This window comes from Mercenaria mercenaria, chromosome 17, assembly GCF_021730395.1.
Source record: "Mercenaria mercenaria strain notata chromosome 17, MADL_Memer_1, whole genome shotgun sequence".
Lineage (NCBI taxonomy): Eukaryota > Metazoa > Mollusca > Bivalvia > Venerida > Veneridae > Mercenaria > Mercenaria mercenaria.
In genome coordinates this window covers 45,980,109-46,005,910 of record NC_069377.1, presented here as the reverse complement: position 1 = coordinate 46,005,910, position 25,802 = coordinate 45,980,109, and the positions used below count along the sequence as shown (strand labels likewise).

At 35.3% G+C, this 25,802-nt stretch overlaps 1 protein-coding gene across 1 annotated transcript in view; it reads left to right on the top strand.

Annotated features, from left to right (window-relative positions):
- The window catches only part of LOC123535752 (uncharacterized), a 394,656-nt gene that overhangs the window by 120,797 nt on the left and 248,057 nt on the right, over positions 1-25,802 (top strand). Inside the window, exons 4-6 of the mRNA XM_053528064.1 lie at positions 2,032-2,104; positions 18,810-18,962; positions 20,594-20,767. Of these exons, the coding sequence (XP_053384039.1) occupies positions 2,032-2,104; positions 18,810-18,962; positions 20,594-20,767 (400 nt within the window). The remainder of the gene's footprint in view (positions 1-2,031; positions 2,105-18,809; positions 18,963-20,593; positions 20,768-25,802) is intronic.

The window sequence follows — 25,802 nt, the reverse complement described above, 5'->3', positions numbered from 1 at the left end:
AGGATACAGAGAATCATTTGAGACTTCAGCTTTTAAGTGGTTGACACTGAGAAAAAGGTAAGGATTGCATAATTATATGCCCCTAACTTTTTCTGTTTGACATGTCTATCTGTCTTTCTGTTTGTCTGTCCATAATATCTTAAGATAGAAATAAAGTGTTTTGTTTATTAAAGAGCCATTAGAAGCAACTATATCATTTCAAAATAATTTGTTTGTAAAATATGTTTGTTTTTTTTATCAAATTTCCAGGTTTCTTTATTATTGACATTAAGTTTCATTGAAAGGTTTCTTTTCAAAAATGCTACTGTTGTTGTGGGTTTAAACATTGTTATGATTGCACTTCTTCAGCTTGAGTAATTTTTCTTTTGTACCATTTACATAAAAACTTAAGATTTTGTTGAGACATTCATACAAGCAAGCAAGGAATTTTTTGTTGTTTAGCCCAGTTCTATCTTCTTAACACGACTTCCAAGTAATTTTCATTGATATTGTTTTTCCTCAAGAAAGTTGGTGACAGTCATGAAAATTGATGGTTACTTAAATTCTGCAGATGTTGGTTGTGTGATGTTTTCATGGTAATAACCACAAAACTACTGAATTATTGATGTTCTTTAATAAATATTGCTATTGGAAACCTTGTAAATAGCTGATAGATGCAATATCCCCTTGTCTGGCACTGTGTTTGGATGGAATTTCCATGCTCTGTCAATACCTCTGGTTGTCCATCCATAATCATCTATTTGTTTGTTCATCTGTTTGTCCATCTATTTATCCATTCCTCTGTGTTCAGTAATCTTTCTGCTGTAAAATCATTTCATTTCATGTGCACAAAATTTTGTGATTTTGGGTAGGATGGCTATTTTGTAGGGATAAGACTTTGTGGATTTTAAATTTGAAACATAAAATGAATAGAAATTTTACATTTTGGGATTTAATTCCACAGATAGCTCAACCATGAAATTTACAAAAAAGTCTCCCACATACATTAATGATTTCACAGTATACATGGACGTTTGTCCATGTCTGTTCTTTTATCTGTTCATCAATTTATATTTTGTCCATCTATAATCAATGTTTGTCCTTTCATCTGTCTATCCAGCCCTCTATTAATTCATCTGTCCATCCATCTATAATCATATATTGGTCCATTCATTTGTCTATCCATTTAGAATCATCTGTTTGTCCATCATTCTGTCTATCAATTTTTATACGCCTGTATCTGAAAGAGAAGGACATATTATGCGAACACCCGTGGCAGCGGACGGGCAGGTGGCATCCAAAGCATGTCCGCTGTCTAAGTCAAACAGTTTTCATCAAATCTTCACCAAACTTGCTGACAATGTTTATGGGCGTAATATCTTGGCCAAGTACGCTAACCACCCAAATCGCCCCAGGCACTCTGGGATTATGCCCCTTGAGTTAAGCCAAGTTCGATGACGGGCGTTCTGTTTGTCTGTTTCTCTGTCTATCCATCTGTAATCATCTGTTAATTAATCCATTCATATGACTGTCAATTCAGATTTTTTGTTTGGAGAATTTCTCTAAAACTGCCATAGGGTTTCAAACAAAATGACTATAAACAGGGTACAGTAAGGATTTACATGACAGGACCTTTAAATCTACCTTTTGAATATACTGAGTAATGAGCATCGTCTGTTGAATCAAATAAAAGCAGTTAGGTGCACAGACCCTAAATATCACACTTTACTAAAGAACATCGAAACATTATTTAGAATATAAAAAAGGAGTATGATTAAGGGAACCCTAATTCTAATAATATATATTCTTTTACAAGAAAAGTTTTTCCTTTTCATTTTTTTTTTTGTATTAAATGTCCAGTGAGGGTATATATAAATCTGATGATTGCAAGCAGCTGCCTTTTAGATTGTCTTCTAGTACAGGTGCCATGGCAACCAGTGATCTATCATTTAATTCATCTAAATCAGAAGTTTATCACATTCATTGTTGTCCAGTTCATATTTCCACATGTGTATATGTTTGTTGTTGTTTAAAACAACATGTGTTTTTCAGGTTTGTGGACACTCCAAGTACAATCTACAATGCCTGGGAAAATCTCATTAAAGGAACAGAATTTGATGCTCAGGTAACCATAGTAACCCATTTGCCATCAGACTTCAAGTTCACAGTTTGCTTTAAAAAGCTGAACTCCATATTTGTTTGTTTCATTCTTAAAGATCAGATATCTGTCATGGTGTGAATATCAGATGCAGTATTAACCAAATAATGCCAATTTCATAATGGTAAAGGTATATTGTTAGATAACAAATTTACCTACTGGTAAGTGTTATTTTGGAAAAAAACAACAACAGGTTTTTGAAATCTGTTTGAAATTTTAAGGAGAAAGAATGCATCTTGAAATTTGTATAAAATCTTAAGTAAAAATTAAGCTAGAAGACCCTCAGAGCAAATGAAACATTGATTTCAAGTCATTTTTAAAGGGAAAGGCAATGTTGTTTTTGAGTCAGCTAAAGGCTGAAAGCCTTTTGACGAGTCCTTGCTGTTCAGCGATTCTCTAAATGGACCAAATAACACGTGAAGGGATGTAGTTCCATTAGATTTCTCAAATTTCAAACAGTTCACTGCATGAATGAAGTTAAGTTGTGTCAATTCCCTTTGCTATGACCAATATACGATGTAATCTGTCATATTTATGACTTGTAATTGTGCAATACTCGAATGTAACTCATTAAGCATAAATGTGCATTACAAAGCTTGCGTAACATCCAGCGAAAGACAAAAAATAGTTCCACAGGGCTCCAGATAAGATGCATATTAGCGTAAATTACGGATAGAAATAATGCAAATACGCATGTCTTATAATTTCTAAGCGTATAAAAACGTATATAAAATTACAGAAACGCACACAATGCTTTTTTAAAAACAAAATCTGAATCGTCTGGATGCGTTAGGTAACATAGCCGATTAGCCTTAATTCTCCCACATTGAACGTATACACGCATCGTATGATTTCTATAAACTTTGCGTGGGTTGAATTTTGCAGTCAGTAAACTGATAAATTATCGGAAGAAGAAGCTCTTACTGGTTTGTTTAGTTACTACTGATATTAAAAATGATTTTAATTCTTATTTTTCGAGAAATAAACAAATCGGGGAAACATTAAATTGTATTTTCTTGTAGTTTTTTAAATCGAAAGTAGATCGTCTATGTTTGGCTGCTTTCACAAAACGAAACAACTTTTTTATGAAAAGATTTAAATAAGAGGTAATTTAACCGTAAACTTCAATGTCAGATACTGCCAATTGCTGCTAAATGTCTCCGTATCATCACAATTTGTAAAATATATTGTTGAAACTGGAGAAAAGTGTAATCGTATCCGGATATAATATTTTGGGTAAATATCGAGCTGTGTTATGAAATTTTAAGAAAAAAAACTAAAAACAAACTGAAACTGGTAGACTATACTGTCAGTACATCAATCATTAGCCGACTCCGGCCCTTCAGGCCTTGATTATGTTAATTCCAGCTGCTAGGATTTTTTAAAAATCATTTAAAGAAGTGAAAGAATTTTCAAAATCGCCTTAAAAATGAAAAAGTTATGAGCATTTAAATAGTTGATAAAAATGGTGGCCATTTTGTTTCCATGGCAACAAAAACAAAATGGTGGATTTTTTAAATTTCTAGATACATAGTTGAACTGTATTTACTTATTTCTGTTAAATGAATTTTCTACTTCTTCCAACTATAATGAAGGAAAATATCATGCTTTACATCTTACACTCAAGAAACACATGAAATTAATCTATTTAAAAGGTTATTTGCTGAATAAAGAACCCAGCAGTCATACATGCCATATTTTCAGACGGTCAATAAGGGAGATTTGCCTCAGCAGGGCTTTTTTTAAGGGAGATTTGGGTAAAAATAAGGGAGACTTTTATTCCCTCATTTTTTACGCGCTAAATAGCTGTTGTCATGAAAAAATCATCCAAGTTAATTGATGAGTGGAGCCAACAGTTGTGTACAGAATGCATGATTATTACTTATAGCACTTAACTTAATCCAAGGAAATTCAGAATTCCATGAAACATTGAACCAGGAACTTTGTTTTTGCTTTATGTGTTGATGCTTCTGCATCTGGAGAGAGTGATCTTTTTGACATGTTTAAGCATACAAAACTCAAAAGATTGCGGAGATATCATGTCAAAACAGTCTTTTAAGGGAAGTTATTTCTTTTCATAAATGAAGTTGTTAAAACAAAAATGAAAGTCGTTCTTTTGCTGGATTGTCCATATTTAGATTAAAACTACATGTATTTAACCTGGGAATCCTTCTCCCGTTAATTATTGCAACATGACAATATCACAAAGGAATGGCAGTCAATTATTCGGGCAGTATGAATTGCAATTTATTTCATAAAATTCACTTATCCAAATTCATGTTTGTCCGAAATTCTGTGTAGTCTGACATTAACTCGCCAATTTTGTTAAGTCATTGTTGATTTTTTGCATGTTGTGCAAGTATTTAAATTGAGAAACATAAACTCGATGTTAGCACTAACCTGTCTCATCCTCTGATGGCTCGATAAATATTGGAAAAGAATGTTTCCCGATAAATATTGAGGTCAGCGAAAACGGAAGTACATTTTGGCAGGTGGCGGTAAAATGACGTAATTTTAAGACTGGTTTACATATTGTTTCGAAAAACTACGGATCAGTGGCTTTGATGTTATTGAATCAGTCTAAAATCTCGCATGCACATGTTTACAATTGCCTACGGGTAAGATTAAATGGTTAATTGTTTGCAGATGGTGACAGTAGGTGGTAAGATAATTAATGCCTCAGGCGTGTATCTCTCGATAAACAAGCTAGAGATTATAGACAACTATGAAAATTATGTTTGAAGAGTATTTATGGGCGACTCGATATTGAATGTCAAAGATTTTTCGACAGAGGACTTTTTTTTAGCTCATCTGATTTTTTGAAAAAAAATGATGAGTTATTGTCATCACTTGAGCGGTTGTCGGCGTCGGCGTCGGCGTTGCCTGGTTAAGTTTTATGTTTAGGTCACCTTTTCTCTTAAACTATCAAAGCTATTGCTTTGAAACTTGGAATACTTGTTCACCATCATAAGCTGACCCTGTATAGCAAGAAACATAACTCCATCTTGCTTTTTGCAAGATTTATGGCCCCTTTTGTACTTAGAAAATATCAGATTTCTTGGTTAAGTTTTATGTTTAGGTCAACTTTTCTTCTAAACTATCAAAGCTATTGCTTTGAAACTTGGAATACTTGTTCACCATCATAAGCAGACCCTGTACATCAAGAAACATAACTCCATCTTGCTTTTTGCAAGATTTATTGCCCCTTTTGGACTTAGAAAATCAGTTTTCTTGGTTAAGTTTTATGTTTAGGTCAGCTTTTATCCTAAACTATCGAAGCTATTGCTTTATAACTTGCAACACTTGTTCACCATCATAAGTTGACCCTGTACAGCAAGAAACATAACTCCATCCTGCTTTTTGCAAGATTTATGGCCCCTTTTGGACTTAGAAAATATCAGATTTCTTGGTTAAGTTTTATGTTTAGGTCAACTTTTTCTCTTAAACTATCAAAGCTATTGCTTTGAAACTTGCAACACTTGTTCACCATCATAAGCTGACCCTGTACAGCAAGCAACATAACTCCATCCTGCTTTTTGCAGTAATTATTGCCCTTTTTGGACTTAGAAAATAATTTTCTTGGTTGAGTATTATGTTTAAGTCAATTTTTCTCATAAACTATCAAAGCTATTGCTTTAAAACTTGCAACAGTTTTTCACCATCATAAGTGGACACTGAACATCAAGAAACATAACTCTAACCTGCTTTTTGCAAGAATGATGGCCCTTTTTAGACTTAGAAAATCATGGGTAGGACAATATTTCTATTACACAAAAAAAATTGCAAAAAAGTTTCAACTGTACATTGTAATCCTTTGCAGTCAGGGGTAAGTGGTTCAAAATTAGCAACCTAAACTATTCGAGGAAAGATTACTATCAAATTGGAATTAAAAAAGATAGCAAATATATAAGGTAAAAGACAGATGGAGTACATTTTTATTATTTCCGGAATTATTTTAAGAGATTTCCATCAACAGACATATTCACATTTTTACGGAATCGCGTCAGATCTGATGGTACATTAGTTGGTAATGCTTGTTCATACTTGTGGCTCAGATTTAAGTTTGGAAGATATCCCTGATTGCAATAGATATGATAGATATATATAAATATTATCATGCCCACAGTGTGTGGTATAAAATGTAAGACTACTTAACAAATTTCAGATGAGAGACAAAAGCAGAAAAAGTACAATATGCCAGAGGATAGTCTGCATTTTTTGTACTGTATTTCATTGTTTACGCTTCTCTTCATCATTGTTCCTTCAAGTAAACAATTTCAAGTGGAAATTTCTTATGAAAACTGAAGCTTCAGGGTGAATTTTGTCTGTACAAAATTGTCCTATCAGGGGATTTGTCTGTCCTACCGAATAATACCTCATCGGAGGTGTTGGAAGAAGTGTGACAATAATCTAGTCGGATTCCTGCCCGTGTTGACTTGTATCACAATGTCATTTTAATAATATTCTCATGGTAATTTTACAGGATTGGTACTCCAGTGCCACTGTGAGTGTTAGCTGATTTAACATTTTGTACACTTTCAAAATTTCAAAAAAACACAAAAAAAACAAGGTTAGTGGAGCATATAGTTGCTGCTTTGTCAGTTAAGGCTAACATGAAAAATCATTAATATTTATGATGGACTAATTTCCTATTCATTTTATGTTCAAAACTTGACATCTACTAATTCATATCTACATGAAGTAGCCATTTTTAGCCAAAACCACAAAACTTTGTGTGCTGTAATAAAACCAAAGAAATAGGACAGTTCCCAAGAATGTAATTCAAGCTTTATTATCCCTAACCCCCGTCCAGATCCCCATCCCCAGTCCCGTAAGGACTTTGTTGGACCTTAAAACAATGACAGAGGACAGTGGTACAGTTTACCAGTAGAGTTGGGTCCTCCCCAAGACGAATTTGTAACTTGATCACCTGGGGTAAAAAACTATGTCAGTAGGTTTAATAATAAATAGAATGACCTAGTGACACATTTCTTACCCGATCTACATAAAACTTTGTCAGAATATTGTTGACTATTTTATCTAGATCAGGTTTCAAACTGGGTTAGCTGAGGTAAAAAAACTAGGTCACTAGGCAGATATATATCATGTTTACACACTGGAGGCCATATTTAAAATGACTGATCTTCATGAAACTTTGTTTATGAAATCTGGGTCAAGTTGGAGTCTTATTTATCTTGCGTCAAAAATTAGGTCAGTAGGTCAAAATGTAGAAAACTTGGTTAAGATGTTCTACCTGATTTACACAAATCATGGTCAGAATGTTACTTTGTTTTAATGAAAGCTGAGTCAAATGGGATACAGAGTCATCTGGTGTAAGAACCATTTCCAGCATTGTTCTTCCCAAGGATTGAATTATGCCCCATTTTCAAAACGTGAAATCTATCTCTTGCACAAAGGATGGCATTAATTTACCTGTCCAATGCCCAGGAACCGTAACTCTGTTGTACTTTGAAAGAAATAAAAATCATCTCTTTTCTAGAGTGTCTTGTACCCTCTCCTTTTTTTAAAAAAAAAACATAGTTACATCCCTAAAGGGATGGTGATTATGTGTGTAAAAGTCCTTTAAAAATTTGTACTGCTAATGACATTTTTCCTCAGGTCTCTATTTCATTTGGAAAGATTTTAAATACTTGGTGAAAAACTAATTGGCGTTGGCTTTGAACATAATTACAGAAGTTGAACGAGGCTATGAAACCAAGATCTTGTTTAAAAAATCCTAGATCAGCTGGAAAATGAATATAATATGGATTGGACAGTCTGTTCAAATTATTTACATGACAATAAAATTCCAGTTCTGAGGAAATGTGCTAACTCTGCACCACACTCGATCATTCCATCTGAATATGCTAGCTGTACCACATTCCTTCATTCCATCCACTATTTAAGGAACATGCTAACCCTGCACCACATGTATTTCATCCACCCACGTTTTAAGAAATATACACTGACTCTGTAATGGAACATACATTTTTTAGGGAATGTGCTAGATCTTGCTCAGGGGTAACATTGATTCTTGGTGAGGCATTTTATTTAGTAACAGAAAGTTCAAAATAACTGTTTGAAATTGAATTTAATGCATTCTGCAGTTTTCCATATGAGAATGCTTATGGCCATTTAAATATTGATAAAATGTCAGGTTTTTAGAACTGCACCATGGTTTTTAGAACATTACTCTGTGATAAACCATTAGATGACTTGTTTATAGCTAATAGCTGTTAACAAAATGAGTAAAGATTATGAAAATTGCAAACAGTAGCAATAAAGGTGGTGTTTTCCATTCTGATCTGTTATCATGGATGTACAGATGTAATTATATCATTTTCCTTTCAAGTTAATGAATGAATGATGAGAAAAAAAAGTCTTATTTAGTACATCCTTTTCTGAAAACAACTTTTACCCAGGAATAGTGCAGATTGATTACCCTACCATAGTAAACATGCAGTATTTGGAGATAAAGGGGCTAATGTCACTCTTGGCTAATGGCCCCTGTTTTGAAACAGTTTCTAGGTCTATAATTATGTCTCCCCCAGGAGACATATTGTTTTTGCCCTGTCCGTCCTTCCGTCCGTCCGTCCGTCCGTACGTCACACTTCATTTCCGAGCAATAACTGGAGAACCATTTGACCTAGAACCTTCAAACTTCATACGGTTGTAGGGCTGCTGGAGTAGACGACCCCTATTGTTTTTGGGGTCACTCCGTCAAAGGTCAAGGTCACAGGGGCCTGAACATTGAAAACCATTTCCGATCAATAACTAGAGAACCACTTGACCGAGAATGTTGAAACTTAATAGGATGATTGGTCATGAAGAGTAGATGACCCCTATTGATTTTGGGGTCACTCTGTCAAAGGTCAAGATCACAGGGGCCTGAACATGGAAAACCATTTCCGATCAATAACTAGAGAACCACTTGACCCAGAATGTTGAAACTTCATAGGATGATTAGTCATAAAGAGTAGATGACCCCTATTGATTTTGGGGTCACTCCATTAAAGGTCAAGGTCACAGGGGCCTGAACATTGAAAACCATTTCCGGTCAGTAACTTGAGAACCACTTGACCCAGAATGATGAAACTTCATAGGATGATTGGTCATGCAGGGTAGATGACCCCTAACAGTTTTAGGGTCACTCTGTTAAAGGTCAAGGCCACAGGGGCTTGAACATGGAAAACCATTTCCAATCAATAACTTAAGAACCTCTCGACCCAGAATGTTGAAACTTCATAGGATGATTGTTCATGCAGAATAAATGACCCCTATTGTTTTTGGGGTCACTCTGTTAAAGGTCAAGGTCACAGGGGCCTGAACATTGATAACCAGTTCCGATCAATAACTTGACAACCACTTGACCCAGAATGTTGAAACTTCATAGGATGATTGAACATGCAGAGTAGATGACCCCTATTGATTTTGGGGTCAGTCTATTAAAAGTCAAGGTCACAGTGGCCTGTTCATGTAAAATCATTTTTTGGAAATAACTTGAGAACTACTTGACCTACAATGTTGAAACTGAATAGGATGATTGGACATGCAGAGTAGATGACCCCTATTTATTTTGAGGTCACTTGATCAAAGGTCAAGGTCACAGGAGCCTGAACAGTGACTTGAGAACCACTAGGCCAAGAGTGTTGAAATTTAGCGGGATGACTGGACATGCCAAGTAGATGATCCCTATTGCAGCCAACCATCAGTGTCTCTTTGACTTTCACTCCTGACCCCTATTGACTTCTTGCCTATAGGACTTTGCATTGGGGGAGACATGCGCTTTTTTACAAAAGCATTTTCTAGTTCTTCTTGCGTTGAAACAAAGGTTAATGGTTCCATCCAAATTCTTGCTTTTGTCTGAAATATGACTAAAGTCTCGGGCCATCAAAGCTGAAAAGTTGTGATATGATCTAAATTATGTTGATGTCACATAAAAGCCAACTGGTACCACTTAGGCTTAAAATAAAATTAAGTTTGTTTGACCTTTACCTACCGACCCGATAAAATTGCCCCGACTCAAATAATTTTATTGCATTCCAGAGAAAAAAAATATTTTTATTTTCTTATCGGAGGGAAAACTGATTTTGGTGCTTGAAACTGGCGATTATTTCATTGAACAAATGCATAAATATTTATGGCAAGTGAGAAAGTAACCCGTGGTCAGCTAGTAGAAAATCGATAAAGCGGACTGTTTATTATTTCGTGTATTCCGAAAACGTGTCAACTTTGCCGATAACGTTGCCTAAGGTCATAGGATGCAGACGACATTCAAACCGCTTATAACCGGAAGGCAATCTGACAAAAGGACACAATTTTACAAATCTAGTATCTAATTTACCCGCGAAACGTAAAGTATACCAAAACATCATGCCGGTAATTTTCCATTCCACGAGCACGTGCGACCTATCGTAATATCTAATTTCCATAGCTCGACGTTACATTTGTTTACACATACACAAGAAACGCGCGTAGTGCATTCATTTTTTGTTATTATCGCATCAATATTTTCAGCACTGCTTAAGAAGTAATATAGTTTGAATTCTGTAACGATTTTAATAAGATATCGACAGGAATGTAGGCAAAATTCTACAAAAACGGTCAAATTTAAATTTAGTTCAAACAGTGCGATCTTAATTATTTATTTCTTTCTAAGGGTTAATAAATGATAAATTCTATGGGCATAAAGTTCAGACTTTTGACCAGAAAGTACAAAAAAAACAGAATAAAAAAATCTTAAATAATGAAAAAGCGTCAGCAATTTAAATACATGGCGTAAAACGATTTTTGGCAAACAGATTTATGTTAGTGCGGCAAAATAGCTCACAGAAGTAGGATATCCACAATTATCGTTTGACACATTTACCTGTCAATTTATACAGGATATTGAATTCGCTTTAACAAATTAAAGAAGAAACTTTTTTATTGATTAATTTAAAGAACTGAGGCGGTACGATCAAACAGTGATGTGTCATATGGCGCGAAACATGACGTAATTCCATGACAATCTCGGGCTACTATACCGCTTTGATCTCCACTTCAGATGCCATGATACCGACACACTTCTTTTAGCTCTTCGAAGGGGTTGTTAATTAATGATGAAAACAACGACAATGACTAAGTTTATCAACAGAATAATTACCGATAATCGTTTACGCTTTTTATTTCGCTTTCAACATTGGGTGGATTATGATTATTGTGTCCATATTTTAGGACACTTTACAAAAAATAATCATTTTTCGGGAAATAAGTCTTTAGAAAGTGAAAATAACTAGTCCTAACACTTTTGGAAAATATGGTAGGGGCTAGACTTTGATAATTAATACTATCGATGCAGTCATTATGGAGAGCAACTAGATGGTGATGGTGGAGATTGCAAAAATACAGTGAAAAAATGTCTGCTGTGAAAAGGAAATTTAAGAAGAACAAATATGATTGATTACAAAGGAAACATAGTGTACATGAGAATATTATTTGTCTACTATGTGTTAAATTATATTTGAAATTTGCTGTACATAATACTGCTTTCATAACAGTGACAGTATTGCGGCAATTGACAGGCGAGTGGTGGGAAATTTAATAATCTGTGAAAATATATTATAAACTGACTTGTTGATTTCAAAATGTCTTTAATCAGATATCGTTTTGAAATGCATTTGTTCGAAGTGAGAAAATCTCAGTTTTCGAATTTCAAGAAATTGACAAGAGCGTAAATGTGTTGAAATATTACAGGCTAGATAGTTTAAATATTTTAATTTTGTTATGCCAGAACAAAGAGCTATAAAAATCTTATACTTCTTTTGCCAGGACAATGGCATAATAACTGTCTGATGTCGGAAAACCCAATCTTGTTTCTGTTCTTAGTAACATGACCAATAAGTGCAAGTAGCTTGAAGCTAAAAAATCATCACTTTTGCTTGGATACTGCCATAACCATTGTAAAAACCTTTTAAAACTCATAAAAAGTTATTAGCTATTGAATTAAGCATCAAACACTTGTTGGAAATAAGCTGTAATTTAATAGTGTGTTTAGATGCCAAATATCGCGTATTTTCGTGACTATATTGTTTTGTACTTTTAATTAATTTATTTATTTGGGTTTTACGGCGCACCAACACAGTATAGGTTATATGGCGCCAAACAGGACTACAAATTTTGGTTCCACATCTCATTTACATCGAAATAAAAACATGAGGTATGGAATCAAAATTTACATACCTGCTGGAATCACAAAGTTACTGCAAAATCGAGTGTTAAGACCCTATTAGTCGCCTCTTAGGATCATGCAAGGGTAAGGCAGTGGTTCCAATTCTTTTCATACACAGGTCGTCCCAGAACCACATGGGGCTTGTACATTTAAGCGCAGATGTAGTGAAAACAATCATGAAAACACTTTTGATATATATATAAAGAAAAAGTGTAGACATGAAAGATACTCAAAGACTTGGTGAACTATGTTCAATGTGAATTATGTTCAAATTAAGTCTGTGCCCATATTGAGTGTGCATGAATAGGGCTATAGGGGTTTATATATTGCAAGCAAACATTTAACAGAGCATCTTCAGAGATTATCTATAAGCAATAGGTATTTAAATAAATAGACTTTATTACTGAGACAACAAACATTTAGAAAAATAAAATATAATAAAATTAATTACCTACCTACCACTGTAAAAATACTGGGTCGGTAAAGGTCAAACAAACTTAATTTTAATTTAGGCCTAAGTTTGAGCCACTACAGCATCTAGTCGAGTCTAGGCCATGCGAAAGTGGCTAAAAGGCTTAATGCTTTAATACACTAATTAGCTAGGGGTTTGCACTGATTTTTGTCATGCCAATCTAACATTTACTCTGAACCAATCTGAAAAACAAGACAGTGTACTTTAAAGAGAGTATCAACTTTTACAATAGGCTTTTGTAGCATTATATACAAGTTAGTCATAACTGCATATATTATTCATTAATATTTTGACAGTAAAACAATTTTGTGTTGTAAAATAATTATTTTCTGGTGGCCTAATTACTGGTGGTGCTATTTTTCCAATTAAAATTGTCCTGCATTATGCATTAGATTTAATGATTTTACACTGATTTGATTTAGCCAATATAATCAGCTACAGGCTTTGATGTTTAAGAGCAACTGCTGTGGTTACCATGGAATTATTGCAGCATTGGATGCAATGATGTTGTTTAAATCATGCATTTGAAACAGCTGCATCACAGGCTAAATGAGGATTAATCAAGAATGTTCACTATCAGAGATCAGTATTTTTTGAGGTCAAAGCACTACCAAATCAAAGGTTGAGTCACAAGTAGTTAAATTCGAATTTTCAATCTCTCTTCCCATCTAATCTTTCTGCCCTTTCAGATGAAAGTCTATACAGGTGTAGTAATAAGTAGTCCAAAAATAAATAGTACCAATCTTTCTTTCAAACTTTCTGTCCTTTCAGACGTATAATAATAATAAGTAGTCCAAAAATAAATAGTACCAATCTTTCTTTCCATCTTTCTGTCCTTTCAGACGTATAATAATAATTAGTCCAAAGATAAATAGTACCAATCTTTCTTTCCATCTTTCTGTCCTTTCAGATGTATAATAATAATAAGTAGTCCAAAAATAAATAGTACCAATCTTTCTTTCCATCTTTCTGTCCTTTCAGATGTATAATAATAATAAGTAGTCCAAAAATAAATAGTACCAATCTTTCTTTCCATCTTTCTGTCCTTTCAGATATATAATAATAAGTAGTCCAAAAATAAATACAGTCGAGGCTGTTTTAAGAGACCGACTTTGGGAAGCAGCAAAAAAGGTCACATATAACAGGGAGTCTCTTAAAACAGTCTCACTTAAATGGATGACGCTGGTTTCATATATTTTTCCAGTTAAAGTACATGTATAACGGATACTTATATATAGGCCTCTTTTTAGCTCACCTGTCACAAAGTGACAAGGTGAGCTTTTGTGATCGCACAGTGTCCGTCGTCCGTCCGTGCGTCCGTCCGTAAACTTTTGCTTGTGACCACTCTAGAGATCACATTTTTCATGTGATCTTTATGAAAGTTGGTCAGAATGTTCATCTTGATGATATCTAGGTCAAGTTCGAAACTGGGTCACGTGCCTTCAAAAACTAGGTCAGTAAGTCTAAAAATAGAAAAACCTTGTGACCTCTCTAGAGGCCATATATTTCACAAGATCTTCATGAAAATTGATCAGAATGTTCACCTTGATGATATCTAGGTCAAGTTCGAAACTGGGTCACATGCCATCAAAAACTAGGTCAGTAGGTCTAAAAATAGAAAAACCTTGTGACCTCATTAGAGGCCATATATTTCACAAGATCTTCATGAAAGTTGGTCAGAAAGCTCACCTTGATGATATCTAGGTCAAGTTTGAAACTGGGTCACGTGCCATCAAAATCTAGGTCAGTAGGTCAAATAATAGGAAAACCTTGTGACCTCTCTAAAGGCCATATTTTTCATGGGATCTGTATGAAAATTGGTCTGAATGTTCAATTTGATGATATCTAGGTCAAGTTCGAAACTGGGTCACGTGCGGTCAAAAACTAGGTCAGTAGGTCTTAAAATAGAAAAACCTTGTGACCTCTCTAGAGGTCATATATTTCACAAGATCTTCATGAAAATTGGTCAGAACGTTCACCTTGATGATATCTAGGTCAAGTTCGAAACTGGGTCACATGCCTTCAAAATCTAGGTCAGTAGGTCAAATAATAGAAAAACCTTGTGACCTCTCTAGAGGCCATATTTTTCATGGGATCTGTATGAAAGTTGGTCTGAATGTTCATCTTGATGATATCTAGGTCAAGTTCGAAACACGGTCATCTGCAGTCAAAAACTAGGTCAGTAGGTCTAAAAATAGAAAAACCTTGTGACCTCTCTAGAGGCCATACTTGTGAATGGATCTCCACAAAAATTAGTCAGAATGTTCACCTTGATGATATCTAGGTCAGGTTTGAAACTGGGTCACATGCCTTAAAAAACTAGGTCAGTAGAGCAAATAATAAAAAAACCTTGTGACCTCTCTAGAGGCCATACTTTTCATGGGATCTGTATGAAAGTTGGTCTGAATGTTCATCTTGATGATATCTAGATCAAGTTTGACACTGGGTCAACTGCGGTCAAAAACTAGGTCAGTAGATCTAAAATTATTAAAATCTTTTGACCTCTCTAGAGGCCATATTTTTCAATGGATCTTCATGAAAATTGATTTGAATGTTCACCTTGATGCTATCTAGGTCAATTTCGAAACTGAGTCACGTGCGGTCAGAAACTAGGCCAGTAGGTATAAAAATAGAAAAACCTTGTGACCTCTAGAGGCCATATTTTTCATGAGATATTCATGAAAATTAGTGAGAATGTTCACCTTGATGATATCTAGGTAAAGTTTAAAACAGGGTCACGTACCTTTGAAAACTAGGTCAATAGGTCAAATAATAGAAAAACCTTGTGACATCCTAGAGACCATATTTTTCAATGGATCTTCATGAAAATTGGTCAGAATTTTTATCTTGATAATATCTAGGTCAAGTTCAAAACTGGGTCACATGGGCTCAAAAACTAGGTCACTATGTCAAATAATAGAAAAAACGATGTCGTACTCAAAACTGGGTCATGTGGGAAGAGGTGAGCGATTCAGGACCATCATGGTCCTCTTGTTTAAGGTAGGCGTGAAAATGTTTAAATACTATTTCTTTAATTGCATATTGATAAAATATAAATTTAAAATAATTTGCATCATGTGGACCATATGAAAATTGGTTAAACACCGAATATGTTATCCACATAAAATAAAGTCGTTATTATTATTATTATTATTATTATTATTATTCGTATGATGTTGATAAAACAAGTTGAAGCTCATGATCTGGGAAGAATATAAAGGGAAGCAGTAAAATATAAATGTTCCATTAGAACTTTTTTACACACTGAGGTTTATGATATTTATTTCTTTGTGCATTAATGGTTCATTGACATTTATCCGTTTATTGACTGCATCTTTAAAATGGTGTTTACTTCGTTGTTTCCTGTTAAATACCGCCATCTTTTTGTGTCACCAGAAACATTGTTAATTTATGCACCGAGTCCGAATTCTTCAGCAACTTTATACGCTTGTTTTCCTCAATCGAGCAATTCAAGTGCCTTAACACGCTGTTCTAATATCAAAACAGTTCTTTTTTATGTTTTTCATCGGCCATTTTTTGTAAACAAATAAGTTCTCGCCTCAAACAACTACACGCGAGATAACGAACGGTAACTCTGTTGCGTAAAATCTTGCGAGGGAGCATCTCAAAGTCGCTGAAAACGGTCTAATAATCGATTCGGGAGCCTAATTTCACAGTCGCTTGTCGCTTAAGGCAGGGGGTTGCTTAATTCAGACTCTTTTAATAGTAAATTGTGTCCGGAGCATAAAATAGGGTCGCATATGACAGGGAGTCGCTAAACTCAGGGGGTCGTTAAGGCAGTCTCGACTGTAGTACCAACCTTTCTTCCCATCTTTCTGCCCTTTCAGTTGTAAGTCTATACAGGCATAGTAATAACTGGGAAGCAGTCCAAAAATAAATAGTACCAATCTTTATTCCCATCTTTCTGCCCTTACAGCTGTAAGTCTATACAGGTATAGTAATAAGTATAGTCCAAAAAAAAATAGTACCAATCTTTCTCCCTTTCAGCTGTAAGTCTATACAGGTGTAGTTATAACTGGGGAGTAGTCCAAAAATAAATAGTACCAGTCTTTCTTCTCATCTTTCTGCCCTTTCACAGGTCTCATCACAAGTAGTCCATCTAATCAGAAGTAGTCCAGATATAAATAGTCCCAATCTTTCTTCCAATCCTCCAGCCCTTTCAAATGTAAGCCTGTACATGGTCTAGTTACAGATTGTCCAGGTATAAATGGTCCTAATCTTTCTTCCAGTCCTCGAGCCCTTTCAGATGTAAACCTATATACACAAGTCTAGTTACAAATAGTCCCGGTATAAAGAGTCCTAATCTTTCTTCCTTTCCTTGAGCTGTTTCTATAAAGCATTGTGTTTATTTATACAATGGCAGTGTAAGAATTTCATGTCTCAAAAAAGACATTTGAAGAAGCAAAACGGAGTAAATACAGAGGGTTGGAAAGAGTCAGACCAACCCGATTGGGGATGAATTGCATAAATTTTCTTTATCTTTCTCTTACCAACCCAAAAGCAGGAGAGGGACCGATTGCATTTACACCAGCTCAACAGAAGGATGACTAACCCAGAACTGCCAACCAACTGGAAGGATGGCAAGCCCAATAGCAACAACTGGACATTCATCTTACTGATCAAAATCTACATCGCTCTTTGGAAATCAGGAATATCAAACTTCCTTTCATTCAGAATAATTGTTATATAGAGTTTGAACAATTATTTTCCCATTTTCCTCCACCATATTGACCAAAATGACTGATGAAGTCTCACTAGACATTAGTCAAGCACAGTTATTTTCCTCAATGGTAGATTGAGGGACTGACTGGAAAGTCATTCAATACAAACAGGAACTTCTGGACAGGAAAAGTATGGTCCCTTGTTGCGTCAGACAGGGATGTCTTTTAATTCAGCTAATTTAAATAGGAAATTGCGTTTGGCAGGATGAAAATAATGTCATTTAATAAAGAGAGTCTTCTAATTCATGGGGGTCACTTTGACAGTCTAGACTGTATTAGAAATGCACTTCGTAGAGAGTTGATGTATTAAAGCCACAAAACAATCTGTTTTATTGCTGCTTCAGGAAATGAAAGCTAACATTTAAAAGCAATTGACATTTCAAGTTTAATCGTTCTGATTATTTGTTTGAGGAAAAGAAATAAATTGAGTCGTGCCATGAGAAAACCAACAAAGTGGCTTTGCGACCAGCATGGATCCAGACCAGCCTGCGCATCCACGCAGTCTGGTCATGATCCATGCTGTTCGCTTTCAAAGCTTATTGCAATTATGAGAAACCATTAGCGAACAGCATGGATCCTGACCAGACTGCGCGGATGCGCAGGCTGGTCTGGATCCATGCTGGTCCCAAAGCCACTATGTTGGTTTTCTCATGGCGCCGCTCAATTGTCTAGGAGAAATGTGCATTTTGTACTATTACACTAGAAGAATTTTCAGAGAATACTTCATTTCATAATTATTATCTGCTACAAAAAAACACAACTGTGGAAAATCTAAATTGTATTAAGTGCCAAGTAACACAACTGAATGTAAATAATCAGAATGATGTTAAACTTGGAAACATTAATCTTTTAACTGACTAAAACCTAATTATCCAAATACAATGCTGGGATCTGACTAAATTGACATTTTTTTCAGATAAAGCTTTCGTGAAATATTTAATTTTAGCCAACTGAAGACAAAACTTTGCAGTAAATTTTTTGTGTGAAAGTTGTCATTAAATGCTTTTGCTTCCCTTTGTCAAGATTCTTTAAGTTCTGAAATAAGTAAAATTCTTTATGTAAATAAAATGGAAACATGTATTTTCAGGCCCATCTAGATGCAGCTGGACTCTTAATAAAGAATGTCAGTGAACCGTTACACGAGGTATCAAAGTACAAGAAGAGCCAGGCTTCCCTTTGTCAAGATTCTTCAAGTTCTGAAATAAGTAAAATTCTTTATGTAAAGAAAATGGAAACATGTATTTTCAGGCCCATCTAGATGCAGCTGGACTCTTAATAAAGAATGTCAGTGAACCGTTACATGAGGTATCAAAGTACAAGAAGAGCCAGGCCCAAAAACTGCAGGCATTTCGAGAAAACTTCGAAGACATGTTACATCAGTCAGAGAATGAGTTCCAGGAGGTATGAATGTGAAATCTCCTTGTTTCTTTTTGACAAATGAGCCGCACCATGAGAAAACCAACATAGTGCATTTGTGACCAGCATGCATCCATGCTGTTTGCTTTCAAAGCCTGTTGCAATTAGAGAAACCGTTAGTGCACAGCATGGATCCTGACCAGACTGCGCAGATGTGCAGGCTGGTCTGGATCCATGCTGGTCGCAAATATGTTGGTTTTCTCATGGTGTGGCTCAAATACACTGGGACCCCTTTATAACGCTGTCGTTGGGGTCCAAGGTTTGAAACTCACGGATCTAGCGGGGTTAATTTATAACATGGGTTGGCCGTATATGCAATACCCTACCCACCCATAATGCATTAGACATATTTTGAACGCTGCTTGTTATATAACAAATTCTAAGAGTATAAACGGGACATTTATTAATCTTATATGCTACTGGAAAATACATTTAAAGAATTATAATGCTGTGTCAGCTTCCCATTTCGTCGTGATTCTAAAAGAAAGTTAGAATTGTGTATCCCGGAAGTAAACAAACATATAACGCTGTGTGAGAAGCACGCGGTCGTGAAAATTACAATGCAGTTGTGTAGCTGCAGGGGTTTTAAACTGATAGAAATAAAAGACGAGAAAAAAACGCGGACAGTTTTAAATTTAAAATTAATTTCAAATTAATTTTGAATACATGTATATGGCTTTCAGTGCATCGAATCTTCATCATTTCCGATGTACTGAATGGGATGATTACAGAAAATGGCTGCAATTTATTACAAAACTGGGCATGTTGTTTGATTTTTTTATTCACTCAAATTTTCGTGTCGTCCGCTTAATTGGTGCAAACTTAAACGGTTTGATAGTTGACTAATCAATGTTACACGCTTGCTATGCAAACAATCTAATTTTGACACGGTACTGATTGCCTAATTTTCACATGTCTACATGTATTCAAAATTTAACAAAGGCGTTATGCAAACAAGTAAGCTAGCAGACGATTATTGATTTTTTTGTCACCGTTGTCATGGCAAAGGTGTTAAAGTACACAGGTACATGTAATTTTAACACTGGTTATGATCAAATTAAATAACATCCCCGGACTCGTTTTTTGTTTTGTTTTTTTTCCCCGAAAATTCGGGAGCCAAAAGCTCACCGCATTATACCGAATACCTCAGTATATCGAATAGTGTTATAAAGGGTTTCAAGTGTACATATGTATGAGGTATCTGATAAAAATGAGGGACTGTCTGTTTTAATTCCTGAAAGTTTGAATTCTGTTTAAGCAGCCTTTAATGAATGCAATTTTTGGTGTAGAAAATACGTCTTGAAAATTCCTATACATGCTTTTTTAAGTACATGCAAAATGTTTGATTAGAAGTTTTTCTTTTGAAAGGCAGATATTCTTTAGGGATTAATAAGCCTTATTTTAAATAGAGCTTCTATACTATGCATAAAATAAAGTATTTGTGCAATGAAGAATTCACGCTTCACTCATGACCATTTTGCATTCACATGTCCATCTGTCTGCAAATTTGAAATTAGCTAATACAGCACTAGCATGAATGTTATATTATTTTCTGTATTGAGTTATAAAGTCTTCTGGATTAAAAATAATTGTTTTGAGTATTTTTTTTTTGACAGAAGGAGCAGACTTATATGGATGCTTATGGAGCCTTTAAGAACTGCGGTAGCTTGGACAATCGTGAAGGACTTAGGCATGAATTTCACAACGCACATAATGAATACATTCTACAAATACGGGCTTCCAATCGACTTACCGATGATTTTCAGTGCACCATTCCACAAGTTCTAGAGGTAATTGCTGGTAGGAACCAGGGCCTGTATCTTCAGTGTTCCCACTTTAGTAAAATTACCAAATATTCATTTCATAAACATTTAGCATAATATTCTTTCAGATTCTTCATGTCTTTACAAGCTTGGCCTATTCAAAGTCTTAAGTCAGATATGGACTTTTAAGCCAAGAAGTTAAAAATGTCATAGAGTTTGAACTACATGCCCATCAGGGATGTTAGTGAAATTGTGTTCCTTTTTCAGTAAATCCTTAAGGGGAAAGGCAGTACTGTTCACAATATGCATTCTTTCCTCAAAAACAGAAGTTATGAACATTTCAGTATTTAATAAAATGGTATCCATTTAGTTTCTATGGCAACGAAAAACAAAATGAATGATTAAATTTGTTTTAAGATATTCATTTCAACTGTATTTCTTTAATTTTGGAAATGATTTTGTTTTCTTTCCCAAGTAGAATGAAAGAAAATGTCATGATTTACAGCTTAAGAAACTGTAGAAATTCATCTAATGAAAAGAAGTTTGGCTAAATAATTATTCAGCAGTGTGTATATGAGGTCGTAAACACTAGATATGGCTCAGCCATTTTCATAAATTCCAAATTGATGCATCTTTTTCAATAATGGTCTGATTTTGAAAATTCTCTCACGGATAAAGATGCCGAAATTCTTATAAGCATTTCTTGCTCTCGGAGGAAACCATTTAACTTGGTTATGGAAGGTTCAAGGTTTGTCATACTGGAAATATTCAGCATCATGTGAGTTTGCAGTACATCTTAACCTTAAATAAGATGAAGGGTTATCTGTAACATCTTATGCGGTGAAAGGGCATCTGTAAATTATATATGGTAAAGGGATATGTGTAATATGTGAGATGGAGGGGCATTTGTAACATCATGTAGAGTGGAGGGATATCTGTAACATAATTTAAGTGGGTGTGGGCATCTATTATATTATGTGAGGTGGAGAGGTCGTATTATACTGTACATATGAGTGATGGCACTGAACATGTGAGGTGAAGGTCGTAACACAGTGGGTATCTGTAACATCTTGTGAGGTGGAAGGGTACCTGTAATATAATGTAACATTATGTGAAGTGGATGGGCATCTGCAACATCTTGTGAGGTGGAAGGGTACCTGTAATATAATGTAACATTATGTGAAGTGGATGGGCATCTGCAACATCCTGTAAGGTGGAAGGGTATCTGTAACATCCAGTGAGGTATCTGTAACATCTTGTGAGGTGGAAGGGTATCTGTAACATTCTGTCAAGCAAACTTATCCATATGAAATCCATTCAAACACACTTCTGATGTTTTCCTGTACATCAGTCCTATTGTGAACTCTTCCTGCAAGCAGAGTACTGGTAAAACAGAAATAATTGTTTCCTTTCATTATGATATTGACAAAAATCAATTTAATATTGGAGTTCATAACAAAACCATTTTAAGATCCCCAAAGGACTGAAATGAAATGAAAAAGGAGAAATGAACCATGTGTATTTCCTTTTGATTTTTTAAATCTAATACATTAATAGAATATCACAGAAATACTCAAAAATACCAATGGTTTTATTTTAGCGTTATGTTATATTAATACAGGAGAACATTCCCTTAATTTACTTAACAATGCTGTGTGACAGCTTCCTAGATTCCAAGCCAGTGTTCAAACATTTGGAAGGGATTATGGAAGCAGTGACATTCTGTGTCCAGTTGATATCTAATTTCATAAATAGGAAAAATTTGAGATCAGACAAAAAGTCAGTTTTTCCTTGACATTGAAGAATGCACTTGTGTATGTTTTTTGCAATAACAAATTCCTTTCTCCATGTTTGCATGTTCAGTTCCGGCCACCTGTCATTATGGTCACCTTGAGTAAGGTACATTTCCACATTTCATTAATTGCCAGCTCATATTTTCCATGACCAATTTTTAGCTCACCTGTCACATAGTGACAAGATGAGCTTTTGTGATCACCCTTCATCCGTCGTCAGTCCGTCCATGCATGCGTCAACAATTTCTTGTCTGCAGATAGTGGTTTCATTTATGATTTTATTGTACTCCCCCCCCCCCCCGACAACAAAGTTGTAAGGGGGGGTATACTGGTTTCAGGTTGTCTGTCTGTCTGTCCATAGACGCAATCTTGTGCGCACCATCTCTCCTTATCCCCTTGACAGAATTTGATGAAACTTCACACAAGTGATCAGTACCAACAGTAGTTGTGCATGGGGCATGTTAGGTTTTTTTAGAAAAACAATTTGCAGAGTTATGGGACTTTGTTTTTTTGTTACTGTACTATATACATAGACACAATCTTGTGCGCACCATCTCTCCTCATTCCCTGGACACAATTTAATGAAACTTCATACAAGTGATCTGTACCAACAGTAGTTGTGCATAGGGCATGTTAGGTTCTTTTAGAAAATTTTTTTGCAGAGTTATGGGACTTTGTTTTTTGTTACTTTACTATATACATAGACACAATCTTGTGCGCACCATCTCTCCTCATCACCTTGACACATTTTAATGAAACTTCACACAAGTGATCAGTAACAGCAGTAGTTGTGCATGGGGCATGTTAGGTTCTTTCAGAAATTTTTTTTCCAGAGTTATGGGACTTTGTTTTTTTTGTTACTATACTATAGACATAGACACAATCTTGTGGGCAGCATCTCTCCTCATCCCCTTGACACAATTTAATGAAACTTCACACAACTGATCAGTAACAACAGTAGTTGTGCATGGGGCATGTTAGGTTCTTTCAGCGACAAAAATTGCAGAGTTATGGGACTTTCTTTCTTGTTAACATACTATGTACATACAGTCTGCATATGCAATCTTGTGCGTGCCTGATCTACCAAACGCTTGCACACAATTTAATGAAACTTCACACAAGTGATCAGTACCAACCATAGTTGTGCATGGTGCATGTTACATTCTTTTAGATAAATATTCTGCATAGTTATGGGACTTTGTTTTTTGTTACTATACTGTATACATACAGTCTATATACATACAGTCCACATAATTATGCAGTCTTGTGTGCGTCAAATTGCAATGTACTGTGTCAGTGCATGCGGGGGTACATTCATCACCTTTAGTGATAGCTCTAGTTTTAACCAAACTTGCACACAACTTGTATCACCATAAGATCTCGGTTCCTTTCTTAAACTGGTCAGATCCCATAATGGGTTCCAGAGTTATGGCCCCTGAAAGGGCCAAAACTATTTATTTTGACTTTGTCTGCGCAGTAGCAGCTTTTTAAGGATTTGATTTTTACCAAACTGGCACACAATTTGTATCACCATAAGGTCTTGGTTCCTTTCTTGAACTGGCCAGATTCCCTTATGGGTTCCAGAGTTATGGCCCCTGAAAGGGCCAGAATTAGCTATTTTGACCTTGTCTGCACAATAGCAGTTTCATTTATGATTTGATTTTAACCAAACTGGCACACAATTTGTATCACCATAAGATCTTGGTTCCTTTCTTGAACTGGCCAGATTCCTTTATGGGTTCCAGAGTTATGGCCCCTGAAAGGGCCAGAATTAGCTATTTTGACCTTGTCTGCACAATAGCAGCTTCATTTATGATTTGAATTTAATCAAACTTGCACAAAACTTGTGTCACCATAAGATCTTGATTCCTTAATTGAACCGGCCAGATCCCTTAATGGGTTCCAGAGTTATGGCCCCTGAAAGGGTCAAAATTAGCTATTTTGACCTTGTCTGCACAATAGCAGCTTCATTTATGATTTGATTTTAACCAAAGTTGCACACAACTTGTACCACCACAAGATCTTGCTTCCTTTCTTCAACTGGCCAGATTCCTTTATGGGTTCCAAAGTTATGGCCCCTTAAAGGTCCCAAATTGGCTATTTTGGCTTTTGCAGCCATATGGAGACTTCATTTATGGTTTTATTTGATACAAACTTCTAAAATATCTTCAACAACAATAAATCTTGGATTCCATGACAAATCAGATCCAATCATAGGTTCCAGAGTTATTTTATATCTGATTACCTCCCCTGATTGTAATCAAAATGGATTTATATCAGTAAGTACTTATAGAACTTATTTGAAATTTTATTCTTGTTATTAGTTGGACTGAGACAATCAGGGTAGATAACTATGAACTGATTTTATGTCAAATTACCTCCCTTTATTTCAAATTAAAATGGGTATATCTCCATAACTAATGAAGATACTGATCTGAAATTTCATTTATGTCAACAGATTTATTTGGCAGATCCTTCTTTTGTTCACTTACAATATTTTTTTTTAATTACTTCCCTTTTACGTTGCTATAAATAGCTTATTTTTAGTAACTTTTTCATTATTGGCTGTAGGGAAAAACTGAAACCACTTTTCTGTGGTACAACATGGATGGTACCTCCAATTTTTAGGTTTATTTTGACATTTCTATACTTTATAAGATTTTTTTTTTCTTTTTGGTTAAATTTTTTCGCTTTGTTTTTCCTATCCTTTGGACTTAGATATTTTTTCTGAGGACCTTCTTGTCCTCAAATGCAATGATAACAGGTGAGCAATATAGGGCCATCATGGCCCTTTTGATTTTAATTCTCTCCACAGTCACCAGTCCAAGCTGCATAGTTTAACAAGAGTTAACAGTTTTTTCACACCTTTCCTCAGCCAAATACTGGATCTCAGTGATTTGCACTGGCCAATACAGGTTCTAAAACAAATAAGGGGACAAAAGATTTCTCATAGAGTTGATGCAATGGTCCAGAGGTATTTAACACTGTCTGTCTACGAAACCAGGGGTTGTGAGTTTGAGTACCTGTTCCTCCAACTAAAAATTGTTAACATTGGGGTAAGAGTCCCATGTATGGGTGCTTTACACCTGGCACGCTAAAGAACCAGGGAAGCTTCTGGGATTGGAGCGTCTTCTGTATCTAGCACTATCCTCCCACTTACATTGGTAACAGTTTTGTTTAGGAGTTTCTGGTGGTGACTATAAATAAGGTCACAAACAAATGAGCAATACTTACTGAAATTACTGTAACAAAGGATTAAATCAGGGAGA